Source organism: Hyla sarda, chromosome 3 (genome assembly GCF_029499605.1).
Source record: "Hyla sarda isolate aHylSar1 chromosome 3, aHylSar1.hap1, whole genome shotgun sequence".
In the NCBI taxonomy this organism is placed as follows: domain Eukaryota; kingdom Metazoa; phylum Chordata; class Amphibia; order Anura; family Hylidae; genus Hyla; species Hyla sarda.
Genome location: NC_079191.1, coordinates 293333123 through 293357218, shown reverse-complemented (window position 1 = coordinate 293357218; position 24096 = coordinate 293333123). Strand labels below are relative to the sequence as shown.

General features: G+C 42.9%; 1 protein-coding gene across 4 annotated transcripts in view; it reads right to left on the bottom strand.

Annotated features, from left to right (window-relative positions):
- URB2 (URB2 ribosome biogenesis homolog) overlaps nt 1-24096 on the bottom strand; it is a 235290-nt gene that overhangs the window by 81916 nt on the left and 129278 nt on the right. For all 4 annotated transcript variants that reach the window (XM_056566891.1, XM_056566893.1, XM_056566895.1 and 1 more), the window contains exon 6: nt 20419-20529. In XM_056566891.1, the coding sequence (XP_056422866.1) occupies nt 20419-20529 (111 nt within the window). The remainder of the gene's footprint in view (nt 1-20418; nt 20530-24096) is intronic.

Sequence of the window (24096 nt, the reverse complement as noted above, 5' to 3'; positions counted from 1 at the left end):
CACTGCGGCTGATAATTCATTCATTCGAGGGGGAGGGGCCGACCGGTATTGCAGTATAGGGAAAATAATTCCGTTCAGAAAAAAAAAAAAACACCGGTATTCGGTATGAATCGGTGTGTCACCCAGCACTAGCTGTAGGGACAAAAATATACACATTTTTCAACCTATGTATATTACAAATATTTTATCTCATATACATTATATATATATATATATATATATATATATATATATATATATATATATATATATATATCTCAAAATATACATATAATCCATCTATATCCATCCCTCCCCCTCTCCCCCTCCCCCAAAAAAACAAGGGGTACAGTGAGCCTTAACACTCCACAGGTGTTTGACAGATATCCACTAAAGTTGGACGTGAAGATGAAAAATGTGATTTTTTTTCACTAAAATGCTGGTGTTACCCCAAATTTTTCATTTTCATACGGGGTAATAGGAGAAAAAGCCTCCCAAAATTTGTAACCCCATTTCTTCTGAGTATGGAAATACATGGATGTTAATTGCTCTGCGAGCGAACTACAATGCTCAGAAGAGAAGGAGCCCCATTGAGCTTTAGGAGAGACAATTTGATTGGAATAGAAGTTGGGGGCCATGTGCGTTTACAAAGCCCGCCGTGGTACCAGAACAGTGGACCCCCCCAACATGTGACCCCATTTTGGATACTACACCCCTAACAGAATTTAATAAAGGGTGCTGTGAGCATTTACACCCCACTGGTGTTTGACGGATCTTTGGAACAGTGGGCTGTGCAAATACATTTATTTTTCATTTTCAGGGACCACTGTTCCAAAAAATCTGTCAGACACCTGTGGGGTGTAAATGCTCACTGCACCCCTTATTACATTACATGAGGGATGTAGTTTCCAAAATGGGGTCACATGTGTGTGGGGGGCACTATGGGGGATTTGTAAACACATGGCCTTCAATTTCAGACACATTCTCTCTCAAAATCCCAATGGCGCTCCTTCTCTGAGCATTGTAGTGCGCCCGCAGAGCTCTTTACATCCCACATATGGGGTATGTTCTTACTAAGAAGAAATGGGGTTTCAAATTTTGGGGGGCTTTTTTCCTATTCTCCCATGTAAAAAAATGAGAAATTGAGGGTAACACCAGCATTTTAGTGAAAATGTTTCTTTATTTTCCCATGCAACTATAACGAAAATGTGTCAAACACTTGGGGGGTGTTATGGCTCACAATATCCCTTGTTACATTCCGTGAGGGGGGTAGTTTCCAAAATGGGGTCACATGTGGATTTATTATTGTGTGTTTATGTCAGAACCACAAAATCAGCCACCCCTGTGCAAATCACAAATTTAGGCCTCAAATGTACATGGTGCGCTCTCACTTCAGAGCCTTGTTGTGCGCCCGCAAAGCACTTTACATCCACATATGGGGTATTTCTGTACTCAGGAGAAATTGAGTTACAAATTTTGGGGGTCTTTCTTTTGGCATGTGGCCAGAGGATGGGGGAGGCAATGGGGCAGCGGCGGTATGTGGCCAGAGATTGGGGTAGGCAATGGGGCAGCGGCATGTGGCCAGAGGATGGGGAGGCAATGCGGCAGCGGTATGTGGCCAGAGGATGGGGAGGCAATGCAGCGGCGGCGGGATGTGGCCAGAGGATAGATAGGGGGATCGGGCAGCAGAGGTGGTTGGACTCAGAACAGGCAGGAGGAGAGAAGCAGTTCATTGATTTAAAGCGCTGGCATTATCGGCACAGTAATTGCCGATACCGATAACTTAGAAAATTTATAATATCGGCCAAACCGATAATACAACAGGGCTTCAAAGCAAGAGCGCACCATGCGCATTTGAGGCCTATTTTGGGAATTTGCATCTGCCACCAAAATACCCTAGTAAAATAGTGTTACCCAAAAATAGTGTTTTAAGGGTGCATTCACACAGGTGGGGGTTTGCTGGGAGTTTGAGCTGCAGCGGAAAATTTGCCAAATCTCAAATTTGCAGCAGAAAACTCGCTGTAAACCCGCCCGTGTGAATGTATCCTGTGGGGGGGGGGGGACGGGTCGGGGGGGGGGCAAACCTCCAGCTGTTGCAAAACTACAACTCCCAGCATGTGCAGTCTCTCAGTGCATACTGGGAGTTGTTTTTTTGACACAGCTGGAGGCACACTGGTAGTGAAACACTGAGGACAAAAACTGTTTCACAACCAAGGTGTCTCCGTTTTTGCAAAACTGCGAAACTCAGCATGCATTGACAATCAAAGGGCATGCGGAGAGTTGTAGTTTTGCAACAGCTGGAGGCACACTGCTACAACTCCCATGCCCTTTGGTAGTGTGTGCATGCTGGGAGTTGTAGTTATGCAACAGCTAGATGCACACTTTGGAGGGGGGGAGGTCTCAAGACCCCCCCCGGGGTTTGCACGGGGTGGCCTGCTGATAGAAATCAGCAGACAACACGATTAAAATTCCCATGGGCGTACAGGTATGCACTGGGTGGTGCTTAACCCCTTAAGGACCCTTGAAGTACGCCTACGTCATGACACCCTGGTACTTAAGGTCTCATGCTGGGAGTTGTAGTTTTGAAAAAGCTGGAGGTTTGCCGCCGCCGCCGCCCCCCCCCCCCCCCCCCCCCACCCCATGTGAATGTACAGGGTAAATTATTTACCGCAGCGCAAACTCCTAGCGGGAAACTCACCGTAACACGCCAGTACGAATGTACCCTAAAAACACTACACTAACACATAATAAAGAGTAAAACACTACACACTGTCCACATTGACACTCCTTACACTGTCCCCCAATAAAAATGAAAAACGTATTGTATTGCAGTGTTTCCAAAACGGAGCCTCCAGCTGTTGCAAAACAACAATTCCCGGCATTTCCGGAGAGCCACTGACTGTCCAGGCATGCTAGGAATTTAGCAACAGCTGGAGGCACCCTGTTTGGGAATCACTGGCATAGAATACCCCTATGGCCACACCTAGGGGATCCCTAATTTAGTCCTTAAATGGGCATGTAGCTCTAACACTTCGGAGCCCTGTCGTATTTCAAGGAAACAGTTTAGTGCCACATATAGGGTATTTTCGTACTCGGGAGAAATTACACAACAAATTTTGGGGTGCTTTTTCTCCTTTTACCCCTTATGAAAAGGAAAAGTTGGGGGCTACACCAGCCTGTTAGTGTAAAAAAATAAAACATTTTACACTGAATTGCTGGTGTTGCCCCATACTTTTTATTTTCACAAGCGTTAAAAGGAAAAAAAAAAAAAGACCCCCAAAATTTGCAACGCAATTTTTCCTGAGTACCGAAATACCCCATATGTGGGCGTAAAATGCTCTACGGGTGCACAACAAGGCACAGGAGTGAGTGCACCATGTACATTTGAGGCCTAAATTGGTGACTTGCACAGGGGTGGCCGATTTTTACAGCCGTTCTGACATAAACGTAAAAAAATTAATACCCACATGTGACCATTTTGGAAACTACACCCCTCATGTAATAAGGGGTGCAGTGAGCATTTACGCCCCACAGGTGTCTGACAGATTTTTGGAACAGTGGTCCGTGAAAACGAAAAATGTAATTTTTCATTTGCACAGCCTACTGTTCCAAAGATCTGTCAAACGCCAGTGGGGTGTAAATACTCACTGCACCCCTTATTAAATTCTGTGAGGGGTGTAGTTTCCAAAATAGGGTTACATGTGGGGGGGGTCCACTGTTCTGGCACCACGGGGGACTTTGTAAACACACATGGCCCCTGACTTCCATTACAAACAATTTTTTTCCCAAAAGCTCAATGGCGCTCCTTCTCTTCTGAGCATTGTAGTTCACCCGCAAAGCATTTTATGTCCTAACATGGGGTATTTCCATACATAGAGATGGGGTAACAAATTTTGGGGGGCATTTTGTCCTATTATCCCTTGTAAAAATTAAAAATGTAACCCCTTCCCGCTATTGGACGTATGCATACGTCCAGGCGAATTACACGTTCGCACAAATGGACGTATGCATAAGTCCAAGCGATCTCCTGCTCTGCCACGGGCAGCGCAGGAGATCGCGGGTGGGACTCAGCTGTCAATCACAGCCGGAGTCCCACCGCAGCTGCCGGGGCCGCGATCGCGCCGGTCCCGGCAGCATTAACCCCATAGATGCCGTGATCAGTTCTGATCACGGCATCTATGGTGTTTGCAGGGGGAGCGCTCTCCCCCTGCCCATCAACGGCGGCGCCGCGATAAAATAAGGGGGATCGGGTGTGTCCAAGACACCCTTGATCCCCCTTGAAGAGATAGGAGTGAGGTGGCAGGGTTGCCACCCCTCCTATCCCTGCTATTGATCGGCCGAGCGACCGACCAATAGCAGACTGGGGGCGGGGGGGGTTAAAGTTCGGTCCCCCCCCCCCCCCCCCGCTATGCCCACCCATCGGTGTCCGGGCACAGCGGGGGGAACCGTGTAGTAGCGGCGGCGGCAGCGGCGGTCACTTACCCGGCGGCGGCTGTGGAGGTGAGTATGGCGCCGCGTGTCCGTGAGTCTGTTGCCTAGCAACATCTGCAGGGCGACAGTTTGGAGAGTGGTCTCTAAACTGTGGCCCTCCAGATGTTGCAAAACTACAACTCCCACCATGCCTTGACAGCTGTTTGCTGTGTTGGCATGCTGGGAGTTGTAGTTTTGCAAGATTTAGAGGGGTTCAGGCTGGGGATCACTGACAGTGGTCTCTTAACTGTAGCCCTCCAGATATTACAAAACTACAACTCCCAGCATCCCCAGACAGCAGTTTGCTGTCTTAGCATGCTGAGATTTGTAGTTTTGCAACATCCGGAGGGCCACAGTTTAGAGACCACTGTCAGAGATCTCCAGCCTGAACCCCTCTAAATCTTGCAAAACTACAACTCCCAGCATTCAGGAACAGCAAATGGCTGTCTCGGCATGCTGGGAGTTGTACTTGCGTGCCTCCAGCTGTTGCATAACTACATCTCCCAGCATTCCCTTTGGCAATCAGTACATGCTGAGAGTTGTAGTTCTGCAACAGCTGGAGGCACACTGGTTGGGAAATACCGAGTTAGGTAATAGGTTCTATTACCTAACTCAGTATTTTCCAACCAGTGTGCCTCCAGCTGTTGCAAAACTACAACTCCCAGCATGCACGTTCTGTCAGTGCATGCTGGGAGTTGTAGTTTTGCCCCCCCATGTGAATGTACAGGTTACATTCACACTAGCGACGGATTACAGTGAGTTCCCTGCTTCAAGTTTGAGCTGCAGCAGCCGCAGCTAAAACTCCTAGCGGGAGACTCAGTGTAATCCGCCGTCAGTGTGAATGTAACCTAAAAACACTACACTGACAAAAAATAAAGAGTAAAACACTACATATACACACGTACACTGCCCCCCCACCCCTCCTTCCCCCCCCAATAAAAATGAAAAACGTATCCTACAGCAGTGTTTCCAAAACGGAGCCTCCAGCTGTTGCAAAACAAAAACTCCCAGCATTTCTGGACAGCCATTGACTGTCCAAGCATGCTGGGAGTTTAGCAACAGCTGGAGGCACCCTGTTTGGGAATCACTGGTGTAGAATACCCCTATGCAAATCCCTAATTTAGGCCTCAAATGCGCATGGCGCTCTCACTTTGGAGCCCTGTCGTATTTCAAGGCAACAGTTTAGGGCCACATATGGGGTATCGCCGTACTCGGGAGAAATTGCCTAACAAATTTTGGGGTGCTTTTTCTCCTTTTACCCCTTATGAAAAGGGAAAGTTGGGGTCTACACCAGCATGTTAGTGTAAAAAAAACATTTTTGTACACTAACATACTGGTGTTGCCCCATACTTTAAAATTTCACAAGCGGTAAAAGAAAAAAAAGCCTCCTAAATTTGTAACACAATTTCTCCTGAGGACAGAGATACCCCATATGTGGGCGCAAAGTGTTCTGGGGACGCACAACAAGGCTCAGAAGGGAGAGTGCACCATGTAAATTTGAGGTCTAAATTGGTGATTTGCACAGGGGTGGCTGATTTTACAGCGATTCTGACATAAGTGCAAAACAATAAATACCCACATGTGACCCCATTTTGGAAACTACACCCCTCACGGAATGTAATAAGGGGTACAGTGAGCATTTACACCCCACAGGCGTCTGACAGATCTTTGAAACAGGGGTCTGTGAAAATGAAAAATACAATTTTTACTTTGTACAGTCCACTGTTCCAAAGATCCGTCAAATGCCAGTGGGGTGTAAATTCTCCCTGCACCCCTTATTACCTTCCGTGAGGGGTGTAGTTTTAAAAATGGGGTCACGTGGGGGGGTCCACTGTTCTGGCACCACGGGGGGGGGCTTTGGAAATGCACATGGCCAAATTCTCTCTCCAAAAGCTCAATGATGCTCCTTCTCTTCTGAGCATTGTAGTTCGCCCCCAGTGCACTTCACGTCCACTTATTGGGTATTTCCATACTCAGAAGAGATGGGGTTACAAATTTTGGGGGGTATTTTCTGCTATTCTCCCTTGTAAAAATGTAAAATTTGGGGGAAAACCAGCATTTTAGTGTAAAAAAAATTTTTTTTTTACATATGCAAAAGTCGTGAAACACCTGTGGGGTATTAAGGTTCACTTTATCTCTTGTTACGTTCCTCAAGGGGTCTAGTTTCCAAAATGGTATGCCATGTCGTTTTTTTTTGCTGTCCTGGCACCATAGGGGCTTCCTAAATGCGACATGCCCCCCGAGCAAAATTTGCTCTCAAAAAGCCAAATATGACTCCTTCTCTTCTGAGCATTGTAGTTCGCCCGTAATGCACTTCAGGTCAACTTATGGGGTACCTTCATACTCAGAAGAGATGGGGTTACAAATTTTGGGGGGTATTTTCTGCTATTAACCCTTGCAAAAATGTGAAATTTGGGGGGAAACACACATTAAAGTGAATTTTTTTTTTTTTTCACATATGCAAAAGTCATGAAACACCTGTGGGGTATTAAGGCTCACTTAATTCCTTGTTACATTCCTCAAGGGGTCTAGTTTCCAAAATGGTATGCCATGTGTTTTTTTTGCTGTTTTGGCACCATAGGGGCTTCCTAAATTCAACATGCCCCCAAAAAACCATTTCAGAAAAACGTATTCTCCAAAATCCCCTTGTCGCTCCTTCGCTTCTGAGCCCTCTACTGCGCCCGCCGAACAATTTACATAGACATATGAGGTATGTGCTTACTCGAGAGAAATTGGGCTACAAATTCAAGTATAAATTTTATCCTTTTACCCCTTGTAAAAATTCAAAAATTGGGTCTACAAGAACATGCAAGTGTAAAAAATGAAGATTTTGAATTTTCTCCTTCACTTTGCTGCTTTTCCTGTGAAACACCTAGGGTTAAAACAATTACTGAATGTCATTTTGAATACTTTGGGGGGTGCAGTTTTTGTAATGGGGTATTTCTAATATGAAGACCCTTCAAATCCCCGTCAAACCTGAACTGGTCCATGAAAAATAGCGAGTTTGAAAATTTTGTGAAAAATTGTAAAATTGCTGCTGAACTTTGAAGCCCTCTGGTGTCTTCCAAAAGTAAAAACTTGTCAATTTTATGATGAAAATATAAAGTAGACATATTGGGGGAGATTTATAAAAGGATTTAGACTGGTTTTTCTTGTCTAAATTTGTCGCACAGAAAGTCGCAGTCTAAATCTGTGCGACTTTTCTGCGACTTTTGCTCTAGAGGATTTTTAGAACATGATGCATGCAAGTCTATTTTAGACTGAAATGCATTGAAAAATGCATTGGTGCTGAATTTATCAAAAGCGACTTTTCAGCGACAAGTCGCATAGGCTGAAAGTACGCCGAAATGTCAGACCATGTTGGAGCAGGTTTAAATATAGACTAAAGCAAAGATCATGCAGTCTGTGCACAAAATTTATCAAGAGCTGTGCGCCATTTGATAAATTAGGTGCACAATAGACCAGACTAACCCTCTGTAGTTTGGTCTATATTGATGCGGGACATAGACAACTTTGATAAATATCCCCCATTGTATATGTGAATCCCAAAAAAAAAAATATTTGGAATATCCATTTTCCTTACAAGCAGAGAGCTTCAAAGTTAGAAAAATGCTAAATTTTCTATTTTTTCATCAAATTTTGGGATTTTTCACCAAGAAAGGATGCAAGTTACCACAAACATTTACCACTATGTGAAAGTAGAATATGTCCCGAAAAAACTATCTCGGAATCAGATTGATAAGTAAAAGCATCCCAGAGTTATTAATGTTTAAAGTGACAGTGGTCAGATGTGCAAAAAAGGGCTGCGTCCTAGAGGTGAAAATGGGCTGTGTCCTTAAGGGGTTAAAGGAAATCTAGCATTTCAGTGAAAAAAAAAAAAATATCATTTTCACATCCAACTTTCACGAAAAGTCGTCAAACACCGGTGGGGTGTTAAGGCTCACTGGACCCCTTGTTATGTGCCTTGAGGGGTGTAGTTTCTAAAATAGTATGCCATGTGTTTGTTTGTTTTTTGCTGTTCTGGCACCACAGGGCTTCCTATATGTGACATGCCCCCCAAAAACCATTTCAGAAAAATGTCGCTCCCACTGTCGCTCCTTCCCTTCTGAGCCCTCTAGTGCACCCGCCGAACACTTGACATACACATGAGGTATTCTCTTACTCGAGAGAAATTGGGTTACACATTTTAGGAACATTTCTCTCCTTTTAACCCTTGTAAAAATTCAATAACTGGGTCTACAAGAACATGCCAGTGTAAAAAAATGAAGATTTTGAATTTTCTCCTTCAATTTGCTGCTATTCCTGTGAAACACCTAAAGTGTTAACAAACCTTTTGAATACTTTGAGGGGTGCAGTTTTTATAATGGGGTCATTTGTGGGGTATTTCTAGATTTAGAAAATTTTGTGAAAAATTGCTGCTATACTTTGAAGCCCTGTGATGTCTTCCAAAAGTAAAAACATGTCAAATTCATGATGCAATCATAAAGTAGACATGTTGTATATGTGAATCAATATAATTTATTTGGAATATTCATTTCCCTAATAAGCAGAGAGCTTCAAAGTAAAAAAAAAAGCAAAATGTTATTTTCATAAAATTTTTGAATTTTTCAGCAAGAAATTATGCAAGTATCGACAAAATTTTACCACTAACAAAGTAGAATAGGTCATGAAAAAACAATCTCGGAATCAGAAGGAAAGGTAAAAGCATCCCAGAGTTATTAATGTTTAAAGTGACAGTGGTCAGATGTCCAAAAAATGGCCGGGTCCTACAGTGAAAATAGTCTGGGTCCTTAAGGGGTTAAGTACCAGGGCATCAAAGCGTACCTGTACACCCTGGGTGCCTAAGTGGTTAATATATATATACTAGCTGAGTACCTGGCGCTGCCGGGTTTTCCTGCCTTATCCTTGTGGGGGAGGAAAAGCAACAAAGGAGGAATCCCGACCCCATATCCCCTCGTCATATCCTGAACCCAAATCCCCTCCTCATATAGTTACATAGTTACATAGTTAGTACGGTCGAAAAAAGACATATGTCCATCAAGTTCAACCAGGGAATTAAGGGGTAGGGATGTGGCGCGATATTGGGGAAGGGATGAGATTTTATATTTCTTCATAAGCATTAATCTTATTTTGTTCCAGGAATGTATCTAATCCTGTTTTAAAGCTGTTAATTGTTCCTGCTGTGACCAGTTCCTGAGGTAGACCGTTCCATAAATTCACAGTCCTCACGGTAAAGAAGGCGTGTCGCCCCTTGAGTCTAAACTTTTTCTTCTCCAGACGGAGGGAGTGCCCCCTCGTCCTTTGGGGGGGTTTAACCTGGAACAGTTTTTCTCCATATTTTTTGTATGGGCCATTAATATACTTATATACGTTTATCATATCCCCCCTTAAACGTCTCTTCTCAAGACTAAACAATTGTAACTCCTTTAATCGCTCCTCATAGCTAAGATGTTCCATGCCCCATATTAGTTTAGTCGCGCGTCTCTGCACCCTTTCCAACTCCGCAGTGTCCCTTTTATGGACAGGTGACCAAAACTGAACAGCATATTCCAGGTGAGGCCGTACCAATGCTTTATAAAGGGGGAGTATTATGTCCCTGTCCCTTGAGTCCATGCCTCTTTTGATACATGACAATATCCTGCCGGCTTTGGAAGCAGCAGCCTGACATTGCATGCTATTCTGTAGTCTGTGATCTACAAGTACACCCAGATCCTTCTCTACCAGTGACTCTGCCAGTTTAATCCCCCCTAAGACATACGATGCATGCAGGTTATTAGTACCCAGATGCATAACTTTACATTTATCCACATTGAACCTCATTTGCCAAGTGGATGCCCAGACACTTAGTGTATCCAAGTCATCTTGTAACTTATGCACATCCTCTATAGACTGTACCGTGCTACAAAGCTTGGTGTCATCTGCAAAGATAGAAACAGAGCTGTTAATACCATCCTCTATATCATTGATAAATAAATTAAACAACAGCGGTCCCAGTACTGAACCTTGGGGTACACCACTAATAACCGGGGACCAATCAGAGTACTAATCATTGACCACCACTCTCTGGGTACGATCCATGAGCCAGTGTTCAATCCAGTTACAAACTAAAATTTCCAAACCCAAAGACCTTAACTTACCTGTCAGACGTCTATGAGGGACAGTATCAAACGCTTTAGCAAAATCCAGAAACACTATATCCCAACCCCAAATCCCCCCCTCATATCCTGACCCCAAATCCCCCCCTCATATCCCGACCTCATGTCCTGTCCTCATATTTTGTTCCCATATCTCGACCCCATATCCTGTCCCCATATTCCTACCCCCTATCCAGTCCTCAGGTGGGGCTGCGTTGTGGTAAAGATATTGTAAGCTGAAAATAAAAGGGGTGTGGGCATGTCATTGTGAGATGGGACATAGCATGCAGGGAGGGTGTGGCTTACCAGCCAGACTGACTTATCCCGGGAGATGCAGAGCGGAGCTTGTGGAGTAGGGCACCAGAAGTCCTATATACTTTCATGGGACTTGAAACAAAAACCCCATCCTTCACATATGGGGGCAGGTTAATGGTTAATTTAACTATTATATATTTTTATTTGACATATTAGTAACCTATGACCAAGTATTATCGAAATATCTCCAGCTGTTTGAAAGTTATGCATCTCCCCCATAGACTTGTATGGCGCTTTATATAAAAACCCTGACTATCGCAAATGGGGGTGGTTAAGGGTTAAATTACCTATCCTATGTTTGTTGTTGACATATAAGTAACATGTAATATTTTTATATCTAGACTAGCTGAGTACCCGGTGTTGCCCGGTTTTTCCTTCCTAATCCTTGTTGTGGAGGAAAATCAACAGAGGAAGATTTTGACTTCATATCCCAACCTCATATATTGTTGTCATATCCCAACCCCATATCCCGTCCTCCTATATGGTCATATCCCGACCCGTAATATGTGTACCAGGTATTGAAATATCTCCAGCCGTACGGAAGTTATGTGGGAACATACATTTACCATTGATTTGCATGGGACTTTAAACAAAAACCCTGACCCTCGCAAATGGGGGTAGTTAAGGGTTAAATTAACTATCCTCCATTTTAAGTGGACATGTAAGTAACATGTGACCAAGTATTATCGAAATATCTCCAGCCGTTTGGAAGTTATGCTGTAACATATTTCCAATAGACTTGTATGGGACTTTAAACAAAAACCCCGACCCTGGCAAATGGGGATGAGTAAGGGTTAAATCAACTATCCTATGTTTGTTGCTGACATAAGTAAGGCTGGGTTCACACTACGTTTTCTCCCATACGGGAGCGCATACGGCAGGGGGGAGCTAAAACCTCGCGCTCCCGTATGTCACCGTATGCGCTCCCGTATGTCATTCATTTCAATGAGTCGGCCGGAGTGAAACGTTCGGTCCGGTCGGCTCATTTTTGCGCCGTATGCGCTTTTACAACCGGACCTAAAACTGTGGTCAACCACGGTTTTAGATCCGGTTGTAAAAGCGCATACGGCGCAAAAATGAGCCGGCCGGACCGAACGTTTCACTCCGGCCGGCTCATTGAAATGAATGACATACGGGAGCGCGAGGTTTTAGCTCCCCCCTGCCGTATGCGCTCCCGTATGGGAGAAAACGTAGTGTGAACCCACCCTAAGGCTGGTTTTCACATCACGTTTTTGCCATACTGTTTTCAATCCGTTTTTCTAAAGAAAACCGTATGGCAAAAAAACGGATGGAACAGTATGGAAAAAAGTTAACTGTATGCTTTTTTAAACAGTATACTGTTTGTAAAAGTGCATACAGTTCCGTCAGTTCTTATAGAAAAAAAAAACATATGTTTTCCGAAAATTTTGTCCATTTTTAATGGGAGGGGTCTTGGGTCCACGTTGACCACGATTTTGTCTCCGGTTTAAAAACCGTACTGCAACTGCATACTTTTTTTTAACATGGACGTCAATGGGAAACGCACATGTATACGGTTCCATACGGGAAAAACGTTTACGTTTTTACTTTGCACATGCGCATTTGCATCCTAAAGTCCCCACCCAAGACCTCTCCCATTACATAGTTAGTACGGTCGAAAAGACATATGTCCATCAAGTTCAACCAGGGAATTAAGGGGTAGGGGTGTGGCGCGATATTGGGGAAGGGATGGGATTTTATATTTCTTCATAAGCATTAATGTTATTTTGTTCCATGAATGTATCTAATCCTGTTTTAAAGCTGTTAATTGTTCCTGCTGTGACCAATTCCTGAGGTAGACCGTTCCATAAATTCACAGTCCTCACGGTAAAGAAGGCGTGTCGCCCCTTGAGACTAAACCTTTTCTTCTCCAGACGGAGGGAGTGCCCCCTCGTCCTTTGGGGGGGGGTTTAACCTGGAACAGTTTTTCTCCATATTTTTTGTATGGGCCATTAATATACTTATATACGTTTATCATATCCCCCCTTAAACGTCTCTTCTCAAGACTAAACAATTGTAATTCCTTTAATCGCTCCACATAGCTAAGATGTTCCATGCCCCATATTAGTTTAGTCGCGCGTCTCTGCACTCTTTCCAACTCCGCAGTATCCCTTTTATGGACAGGTGCCCAAAACTGAACAGCATATTCCAGGTGAGGCCGTACCAATGCTTTATAAAGGGGGAGTATTATGTCCCTGTCCCTTGAGTCCATGCCTCTTTTGATACATGACAATATCCTGCCGGCTTTGGAAGCAGCAGCCTGACATTGCATGCTATTCTGTAGTCTGTGATCTACAAGTACACCCAGATCCTTCTCTACCAGTGATTCTGACAGTTTAATCCCCCCTAAGACATACGATGCATGCAGGTTATTAGTACCCAGATGCATAACTTTACATTTATCCACATTGAACCTCATTTGCCAAGTGGATGCCCAGACACTTAGTCTATCCAAGTCATCTTGTAACTTATGCACATCCTCTATAGACTGTACCGTGCTACAAAGCTTGGTGTCATCTGCAAAGATAGAAACAGAGCTGTTAATACCATCCTCTATATCATTGATCAATAAATTAAACAACAGCGGGCCCAGTACTGAACCTTGGGGTACACCACTAATTACCGGGGACCAATCAGAGTACGAATCATTGACCACCACTCTCTGGGTACGATCCATGAGCCAGTGTTCAATCCAGTTACAAACTAAAATTTCCAAACCCAAAGACCTTAACTTACCTGTCAGACGTCTATGAGGGACAGTATCAAACGCTTTAGCAAAATCCAGAAACACTATATCCACAGCCATTCCTCTGTCAAGGCTTCTACTCACCTCTTCATAAAAGCAAATTAGATTGGTTTGACAACTTCTATCCTTAGTAAACCCATGCTGGCTATCACTTATAATACAATTATCCCCTATGTATTCCTGTATGTAATCCCTTATAAGTCCTTCAAACAATTTACCCACAATGCACGTTAAACTTATCGGTCTATAGTTTCCTGGGGAAGATCTAGAGCCCTTTTTGAAGATTGGCACCACATTCGCCTTGCGTCAGTCCCTTGGCACAATACCAGACACCAGAGAATCTCTAAATATCATGAACAGGGGTACAGATATTACTGAACTTACCTCTCTAAGAACTCTTGGGTGCAATCCATCTGGCCCTGGAGATTTGCTTACATTTATATTACTTAACTTACCTTGTACCATCTCTACATTAAGCCAGTTCAGTACATTACATGATGTGTTACCAGCACTGACCTGGCCAATGTCCGCTCCTTTTTCCATAGTGTATACAGAACTAAAGAATCCATTCAGTAGCTCCGCTTTCTCTTGATCGCCTGTGACAACCTCCCCATTATCATTATTAAGGGGTCCTACATGCTCTGTCCTTGGTTTTTTTGCATTTATATATATCTAAAAATAATATTTAGGATTAGTTTTGCTTTTTTTGGCCACCTGTCTCACGTTTAGAATTTTTGCTGTTTTTATTACATTTTTACAGATTTTATTAAGCTCTTTGTACTGTTTAAATGTTATTGCTGACCCATCAGATTTGTATTTTTTGAAGGCTATTTTTTTGTTGTTTATTGCTCTTTTAACATCATGTGTCAGCCATGTAGGATTTAGTTTTAATCGTTTATATTTGTTCCCTTTTGGTATATATTTAGCTGTATAGTTATTTAGAGTTGATTTAAAGATGTCCCATTTACCTTCTGTATCAGTATTTGACAACACCTCCCCCCAGTCTATGTCCTGTAGTGCAGCTCTCAGCCCAGGGAAATTTGCCTTTTTAAAGTTATATGTTTTTGCCTTCCACCGCCTGTCTGTTTTCTACATTTTAAGTCAAAAATAACTATATTGTGGTCGCTATTACCAAGGTTTTCCCGCACAGTTACATTACCAACCAGCTCTGCGTTGTTGGAAATGATCAGATCCAACAAGGCATCACTTCTTGTTGGGTCCTCCACAAACTGGCCCATAAAATTATCCTGCAATAAATTTAGGAATTGTCGCCCCTTTGTAGTTTTAGCCAACCCCGGACCCCAATCTATATCTGGATAGTTAAAATCTCCCATTATTACCACTGTACCTGCCCGGGCGGCCCTCTCTGTTTATGAAGCCGAACTTCTATCTCTTCAGTGATATTAGGGGGTCTGTAGATTACCCCAAATATTTTTTCAGTATTTCCCTCCTTTTGTAATTCTACCCACAGTGATTCCACCTCCTCAAAATCATCACACACTATGGCATCGTTCACACTGACTTTCATACCACTTCTTACATACAGACAGACTCCACCACCTTTTCTGTTCATTCTATCCTTGCGAAACAATGCAAACCCCTGCAGATTGACAGCCCAGTCATGCGAGGAGTCCAGCCATGTCTCAGTGACCCCAACTATATCAATATGTTCCTCCAGTATCAAGGCCTCAAGCTCCCCCATTTTATTTGCTAGGCTTCTGGCATTTGTAAACATACACTTTACATTTCCATCCTTTTTGTTATTGGGGTTAATGGAATTCAAGGGTGTAAGTTTTATTTTCCTATGAAGCCTATTCCTATTAACTATTCTAACCCCTCCCGCCGCTCCACCCCCAGGTACATTTATAATTCCCACCTCTCTATCTTCCCCCTCTTTGCTGTAGGTTCCCTCCCCCCAAGTCCCTAGTTTAAACACTCCTCCACCCTTCTAGCCATCTTCTCCCCAAGCAAAGCTGCACCCTCCCCATTGAGGTGCAGCCCGTCCCTACGGTAGAGCCGGTAACCGACAGCGAAGTCAGCCCAGTTCTCCATGAACCCAAACCCTTCCTTCCTACACCAGCTTCTGAGCCACTTGTTTACCTCCCTGATCTCCCGCTGCCTCTCTGGTGTGGCTTCGTGGTACTGGTAGTATTTCAGAAAATACTACCTTGAAGGTCCTTGCCTTAAGCTTGCGGCCTAAGTCCCTGAAATCATTTTTAAGGACACTCCACCTACCTCTTACTTTGTCATTGGTGCCAATATGTACCATGACTGCTGGGTCCTCTCCAGCCCCGCCCAGCAACCTGTCAACCCGATCCGCGATGTGCCGAACTCGTGTGCCAGGCAGACAACACACTGTTCGGCGATCCCGGTCTTTGTGACAGATTGCCCTGTCTGTCCCGCTAATAATTGAGTCCCCCACCACTAGTACCTGTCTGGCCTGCCCTGTACTCCTCCCTCCCTCCTTACTGGAGCAGACACCCCCCTGGCGGTCAGAGGCGGTATCCTGCTGCAGTTCTGCTAGCTCTGTAATGTCATCCCCCTCATCTGCCAAGCGGGCAAACTTGTTGGGGTGTGCCAGTTCAGGACTAGCCTCCCTGACACTTTTTCCCCTACCCCGCTTTCTAACTGTAACCCAGCTAACTGCCTGACTGTCCTGCAACTCCGTCCCACTGTCCTCCCCCCACCTCTATTCCCGAGAGTGCCTGCTCAGTGAGCACGAGACTCCTCTCCATGTTGTTAATGCTTCTCATTGTTGCCAGTCGCCCCTCTAGATGCAGGATCTGGGCTTCCAAACGGACAACTAGCACACATCTCGCACAACAATATGCACCCTCAAACTGTTGTTCAAGGATTGCATACATTGAACAGGATGTACATTGGACTGCATTTTCCAACATGGAGGCCATCTAGTTATGGGGATTTCACAAATGTATAGGAAAAAACAGACAGTCAAAATTACACTTTAAATTTTTTGTAGACCTTGTGGGTTCAGAAATTAACACTCACAGCGATCTCAACCTCCTGCTTTCAAACTCCTGTTTTTGTAACTCCTTTTTCATTAAACATTTTCAAAAACATATGGGTTGTTTTTCTATAAAAACTGACGGGACTGTATGCACTTTTAAAAACAGTATACTTTTTCCATACTGTTCCATCCGTTTTTTTGCCATACGGTTTTCTTTAAAAAACGGATTGAAAACAGTATGGCAAAAACGTGATGTGAACCCAGCCTAACATGTGTGCCAAGTTTCATGTTAATATCTTTAGCCATTTGGACGTGATGCTGGAACATACACACACACATACATTGGGGGACATGTATAAAAGAATTTACACCGTTTTTGTGTGTAAATTATTGCGCAAAATTTTGCGCAAGCTGTTTTTTGCGTCTTTTTTTGCGTTCATTCTGATAGAGCATTTCCTCCAGATGTGGTGATACAGGGTACCTTGGAGTGACATCTATAGTAGGCACGGATTTATAAACTGCGCACTTTTCCTTTACACACAAAAAATTTCCGCAAGTAGCTTTTTTTTTTAACGCAAATGTAAGCCATCTTGGACTGCACTTAGCCAGATGCTCTAAATCATCTATATCATTTTTCAGAGCGGATTGCAGCGATTACTCTGCCATGTACCTTTTAATAACATGTAATGATCATGGACACTTGTGATCATCCGTTCACCCGCAGTACAACCCGATACACCTGATAATATACCAGGTTATAGTGTGGGTGAAATCCTTCCCAACACAGATCACACTTCACACTGTGTAAAATTCAAACTCCCTGCCCTTCTGGATGAGTGCAGGAGAACAGCTAAGAATAACCCACTGTAATTTGCAGGGGGAGAAGGAAGAACAGCTCCCTGTACAGGTCTATGTATGTGTGTGAATGTAGCAGAGCTGAGTATATTATGTGTGAGTGAATGCTGCAGAGCTGAGTATGTTGTGTGTGAGTGAATGTAGCAGAGCTGAGTATGTTATGTGTGACTGAATGTAGCAGAGCCGAATATGTTGTGTGTGAGTGAATGTAGCAGAGCCGAGTATGTTATGCGAGTGAATGTAGCAGAGCTGAGTATGTTATGCGAGTGAATGTAGCAGAGCTGAGTATGTTGTGTGTGTGTGTGTGTGTGAATGTATTAGAGCTGAGTATGTGTGTGTGTGAGAAATATTCCATGGTTACTAGTACTCTCTCTCTCTATATAAATGTATATAACATTATTCAATTATTTTTTATAATTACTAACATAACACCTTTTCCCCAAAAAAAGAAAAAAAAACACAAAACAATAAAACTACAACAATTTCTGTGATTCTGTGATTTCTACACTATAAAAAAGCTGGTGTGAAATTTTTGATGTAAACTGGACTCTCAACCCACGTATAAATATCATGTAAGGGTGCGTTTCCACAGGGCGTATACGCAGTGTATTTCACGGTGCGCCAAATTTATGGCAGCAGCGGGAAATACACTGCGTATTCCTCGCTCACTATACACATAGGGATTTCCGGCGGCAGCCCTGTGTGTGTAGTGAGTTTTGGAGGCGGGCCGTGTGCCGGTGTGACTGACACGCGGCTCCGCCTCCAAAACTCCCTGCACACATAGGGCTGCTGCCGGAAAGCCCTGAGTGTATAGTGAGCGAGGAATACGCAGCGTATTTCCCACTGCTGCCTTAAATTTTGAGCAGCGTGAAATACGCTGCGCATACGCCCTGTGGGAACGCCTCCTAAAGCAGAAAATATATGTTGACACGCCCACTTTTACAAAACTGACGTGAACAGTGTAAACCGTGGCACAAAGCTCTAAAAATGTGGTGATACTTTTCGCGCAAAAAGTATTTTTTGTTTTATTTTTTGGCGCAAAATTCTTTGAGAATCTCCCCCTCTGTGTACTTTATACAGATTTATGATTTTACTATTATGCAGAGTTTTGTTCGACGCACACTGCTGCTCCAGCACTTGAGCAGTGTACCATGTGAGGTAGAGAAGGAGTGCACGGTAGAGCGAGGGGCGGGGGCATTTCTATATTTGCACTAAATGTATCAAAGGAATTTACAGCCTTAGTAAATCTTGAGCAAGAGTGTAAATTAGACAAGAGTGCAAAGGGGTAGAACTGTGTCTACAATAGACACATAGTGATACATGTCCCCCATTGAGATATATATATATATATATATATATATATATATATTTATATTTTAACGACCTTGTAGAGGGATTGTATAGTAAAGTATTAATCTTTGCACATGATACTAATCACTGTTTAGTATCAATGACAGTAAATAAATGACATTGCACTGTTCCAAATGGATCTGAATAGGTTGGAGGCTTGGGCTGGGAAGTGGCAGATGAGGTTCAACTAGTGCTGGGTGGTATGACCAAAAATGGATATTACGTTATTTTTCCAAATTATAGTGGTTTCACGCTTTTTTAAATGGTATTTTCAGCCGAATGTATTATAAGCCGCAGAACTCTGTCCCCACATCGAGGGACTAATCATATGTTACCCACAGGCACTGCTCTGCTTCTCCTCCTGTGAGCGCTGCACATCCTCCCCACGTCGGGAAACAAATGATTTGGAGAACGGAAGCTGTCACCTTCCCCTGCAAGCGCTGAAAGCCAGTGAGCCGCGGGAGATGCAGAGCTTCTAATCCCCGTCCCTTCTGATCAGAACAGAAGCCCTACACTTGCAGAAGCAGGGCTTCTGTTCTGATCAGAAGCTCTGCAGTGCCCGTGGCTCACTAGCTTTCAGCGCTTGCAAGGTGAGGTGACAGCTTCCGTTCTCCAAACAGAACAGAAGCCCTGCGCCTGCGGCTCACAAATCATTCATTTCCTGACGTAACATATGATTAGTCCCCCGATGTGGGGACAGAGCGCTGCGGCTGATAATTCAGTATATGGAAAAATGTATATCGTAAACAGAAAACACACCGGTATTTGTTATGAACTGGTATACCACCAAGCACTAGGTTCAACACTGATTAATGTAAGGTTAAGCACATTGGGGAAGTTTTATCAAAACCGGTGCCGAGGGAGGGTGGTGCAGTTGCCCATAGCAACCAGATTGCTTCTTAAATTTTTAAAAGGTCTTTGAAAAATCAAAGAAGCAATCTGATTGCTTGCTATGGGCAACTGCTCCACTTTTCCTTTGAACAGGTTTTGATAATTCTTCCCCATTGGGAGGAAAAATCTAGGCTGGGAGTATATATTAAATGTGAAAAAACTGAGGGCAATTGACATGGAAAAGGGGGTGCATCAAAAGGTGTATAGATGTATATGCCTAGTGACTAGGCACTAGTTAGAAAACACATGGAATATTGAGTATAGTACTGGGCACCAGAGTACAAAAAATATACAGTGGAGCTGGAGAAGGTTCAAAGACAGACAGAGGACACAATAGGGATATATAATGAACTAAATGGTCTTTGATCTTTTTTCAACCTTATGAATTATGTTACTACAAGGGTGCAAAAAGTAAATGTTGGGTTGCCATCTTCTTTCTGTTTTTCATTCACTTGGGGTCCCATTACTAGACCTCAAGGTAGAGTGTGTGTACAGTATTTGTATACTGTATATTTGTATAATAGCTAGAGTGTGTACAAGCATATGTCCTGTGTGTGCACTGTAAGTATTTGTGAGGATAGATTTCCATTCAAAGCACCCACCATGTACGTAGTAGTCTTAGCAGTCTAACAAGCTTATGCATAGTTCCAGATATGTTGATATATATGTACATTATATTTTGAGAAACTTACCACTAGAGCAGTTATAATCTGAGATGCTGTAGACCAGAATAATGAGCTTTTGTCTTCTTTTAAGGAACAGTTAAGGAGAAGTCTTATCAATGTTATTCCAGCAAATAGGACCTGAAAAAGGAAAAAAAATGGTCACATTTTTAGTAAGAATCTTCAGATATAGCTCTGTTCACATTAGTTTTTCTGTGCGTTATCCTTATTTTATCCATTATTTTAAAATACAATTTTTCATTACAACAGAAAAAAAAAACATTCACCAATGCACAAAATTAAACAAAAGGAAATTATAAGTAATAAATATAAGAAACCTGTAGCTCTAAATGGGTATATCCCTTACACAAAAACTAATCTTTCCAGCATAAACTATCAATGATAATGACTTAGGTTTGTTTCATATCACTTTCAGATGCCAAGTTGCCAGTATATGTCAGGATACTGGCAAAAAGGTATGCTGATATGCAACGCATTATGCCCATGGCTAGATCTGACCTTATTGGTTCAAACTCTATAGGCTGCCACCAAGCAAGCCCTGTATTTATCAGTTTTCCATAAAGCATTTAATTCCCTTCATTAGGACTAACTAGTCTTTATTTTAAAAGGCTGAGGATTAAAAACTTGATTTCTGCAAATTTTTTAAGCATATCTGTCATTTTAGGTGACTTTTCAGGAGAAGCTACCCTAAGTGTGTACAGTACAAGAGGAGCAGCACTAATGTCTGGCAATTACATAATATGTATACGGTATTTTAGCAGATTTCTGCTCTGCAGGCTTCATCTATATTTTGCAGATCCCTCAGAACTGGTGGGTGGAGCCTAATTTCTATGGTGCCTGTTATACACTGCAATTCATAAACTATTCTTTAAAGGAAAAAAAAAATTAAAAATGTCCTCATTTACCAACAGTGGCCCATATGAAGCAACTTGTAATGTTTACTCTTGAATGTGAAAGGTTAAATGTTTAATGACAAGACAAAAGCATTTTTTGCTTGATAAATATTAAAACATTTTTTTAATATTTTCCTGTACTATTGATCTATGCAAAGTTTGTTCAAATGACAGTGCATGATGAATATACTCTATTTTAGATTTATTTTAAAATGTTGTCCAGAATAAAGTACTTCAAATGCTGCTCCTAAACTGAAAAGAAAAATATAAAGCATTTAAATACACATAGGGGGAGATTTATTAAAACCTGTCCAGAGGAAAAGTTGCTGAGTTGCCCATAGCAACCAATCAGACGCTTCTTTCATTTTGCAGATGCCTTGTCAAAATTGAAAAAAAAAAATCAACTTTTCCTCTGCACAGGTTTTGATAAATCTCCCCCATAGGGTATTGTTAACATGCAGAGAATCTGCTAAAACTTTTCCCAATAAGCTTCAATAGGAAACTCCAAAATCCACAACAACAAATAAAAATAATAGGATATAGTGGGCCCCTGAAAAAGTCATGAAGCATGGGGTAAAGGCAGCATCTACACAATTCCACTATAGGTATGCATATCATGGTTTAGTTTCCATATCTATTGTCAATCTACTCATCTATTTCTTAAATATTGTTCCTTAAATAGTTTAAATATATTTTAAAGCGGACTGTATGTAGTTTATGTATTTAGAGACATTATATTATCTTTACAAGCTTCATATGTATTTAGGATCATTGATCGTGTGCCATTACATATGGTGATTTCATACTATCTTTGAAAGCTTTTACATGTAATAAAGATGGTCGCCACCTGTTCTGGCGACTAGATCATGTATAAATGTATCAAAGACATTAGATCTTTTTTAGAAAAGTAATATGCATTTGCCATTCATTTGTTTGAGATTTTTTTTATTCAAGGCATGCATTATTTGTTATGGTCATTAAATTCTGAATAAAAGTGTGTGGCCAGGGCTATAGTCCTGCAGTAACACATTGGGAACGGAGTTCCAGCCCTTTTTCCACAGCAGGAAAACCATTCCCATTAGCAGAAGTCCAGCATGTCCAGCCCTTCGAGTTAAAATTTTTGGTGAGCTCATGCACTTTTTTCCCAGGACTTGAAACCTGTGAATGGCGCTCCATCTCATAGTAAACAGTGTGTTTCCCTGACATTGCTGATTTTTAGTAGGGGTGTAAGTAAAAAAAAAAAAGAAAAAAAAAAAAAATCGATTCACTTCATTATCGCGATTTTTCATTTGGCAATACTGCATAGATCTTTTTAGGGATGTGGAATTCGTATCTCCCGACGCCCGGGACATGCAGTTCCAGGCGCCGGGCAGGTGAATTTTTCCGGCTCGTGCTAGCAGGGCCGGACCTGACAAGCGTGGCGGCACTCTGGGTGTATGGAGCAGGCTCCCGACTCCTGCCCGCTCCATACTCCGCAGCCCCCAGCTGATTTCAGTAGCCGGGGGCCGCCGCTAATAGCCAGCATGCGGCACTCAGAGGGGTGTATGGAGTGGGCTCCGGACTCCTGCCCACTCCATACTCTTCAGCCCCCAGCTGTTTTCAGTGGGCGGGGTGTTCCGCTTATAGCCAGCATGCGGCTAATAACCCTTTAGATCGCTGCTGTCAAAGCTGACAGCGGCATCTAAAGGGACCTGTGAATGCTCCCTGGTGGGCTAGTGGGGTGGATCGACACGCCACAGCGCGATCCACTGTGGATGTAGCCGAAGAGCTTACCTCTGCTTCCTGCTGTCCCGTGGCTCAATCATTGATAGAGCCTGGCTGGACTAGGCTCTATCAATGGATCAAAGAGCAATGGAGTTCAATAGAACTCTATTCATCTGTCTGAGGAATCTAATGATTCCTCCTAAAAGTCTAATTAAGTGTCAAAAAAAAAAAAAAAAAAAAAAAAAAAATTTTATCAAAGTTTCAAAGACACACATTAACCCCTTCCATATTAAAAGTTCAAATCACCCCCTATTCCTATATAAAAACATGCAAACATGTAAACATGCAAAATAAACATATTTGGTATTACTGCGTGAGTAAAAATCGCAATATATCATTTTTTTCTTTTTTCAAATTCAAAAAAGGGTTTTATTGAAAGTGGTAAAAGAGGCATTACAAGCAATAGGTGAGTAACAGGATAAACAAACTTGTAAGAGAGAAAGGAGTCCGGTGGCCAGGGTAGGCCCAATGGACATCAGCTAAACAATGCATAATCACATGACATGTCATATATCAGAAAAGAACAGCAAGTGGTAAATTCCACAATAAGTAGTGCAACAAACAGTCAATCAGGAGCAACATATAACGCCACAGGCACAAGGGCCAGGGTTACCCAGATAGGTCGGGTAAGAGTCCTAATGAGGAATCTGAAATCAACAATAGGTGCGCCAGTGGAAGTACCAAAGAGAAAGAAAGCGAGCAGATGTAAACGGTGTCGTGTGGGAAACAAGAGACAACAGAAAAGGGGAGAGGGTCATGGAAGGAGGAAAAGGTAAGGAGTCAGGTTCTGAGCAGTAAAAGAGGGACATACAGACAAGGGTTGGCAAGAAAAGGAGAGGGACTGAGAAGAAGAAAAAAAGAGGGAGGGGGGGGGGGGGGGGGAAGAAAAGGAGCCAGGAACCAGCGGGTGTCACAGCAGCACGGATGCAGGAAGTAGGATTGATACGGGAACCCAATGAGAGGGAGATCACAGGGATCTGCATCTCTGGGAGGAACAAAACTGTACCCATGGGAGCCAAGTGGCCTCAAC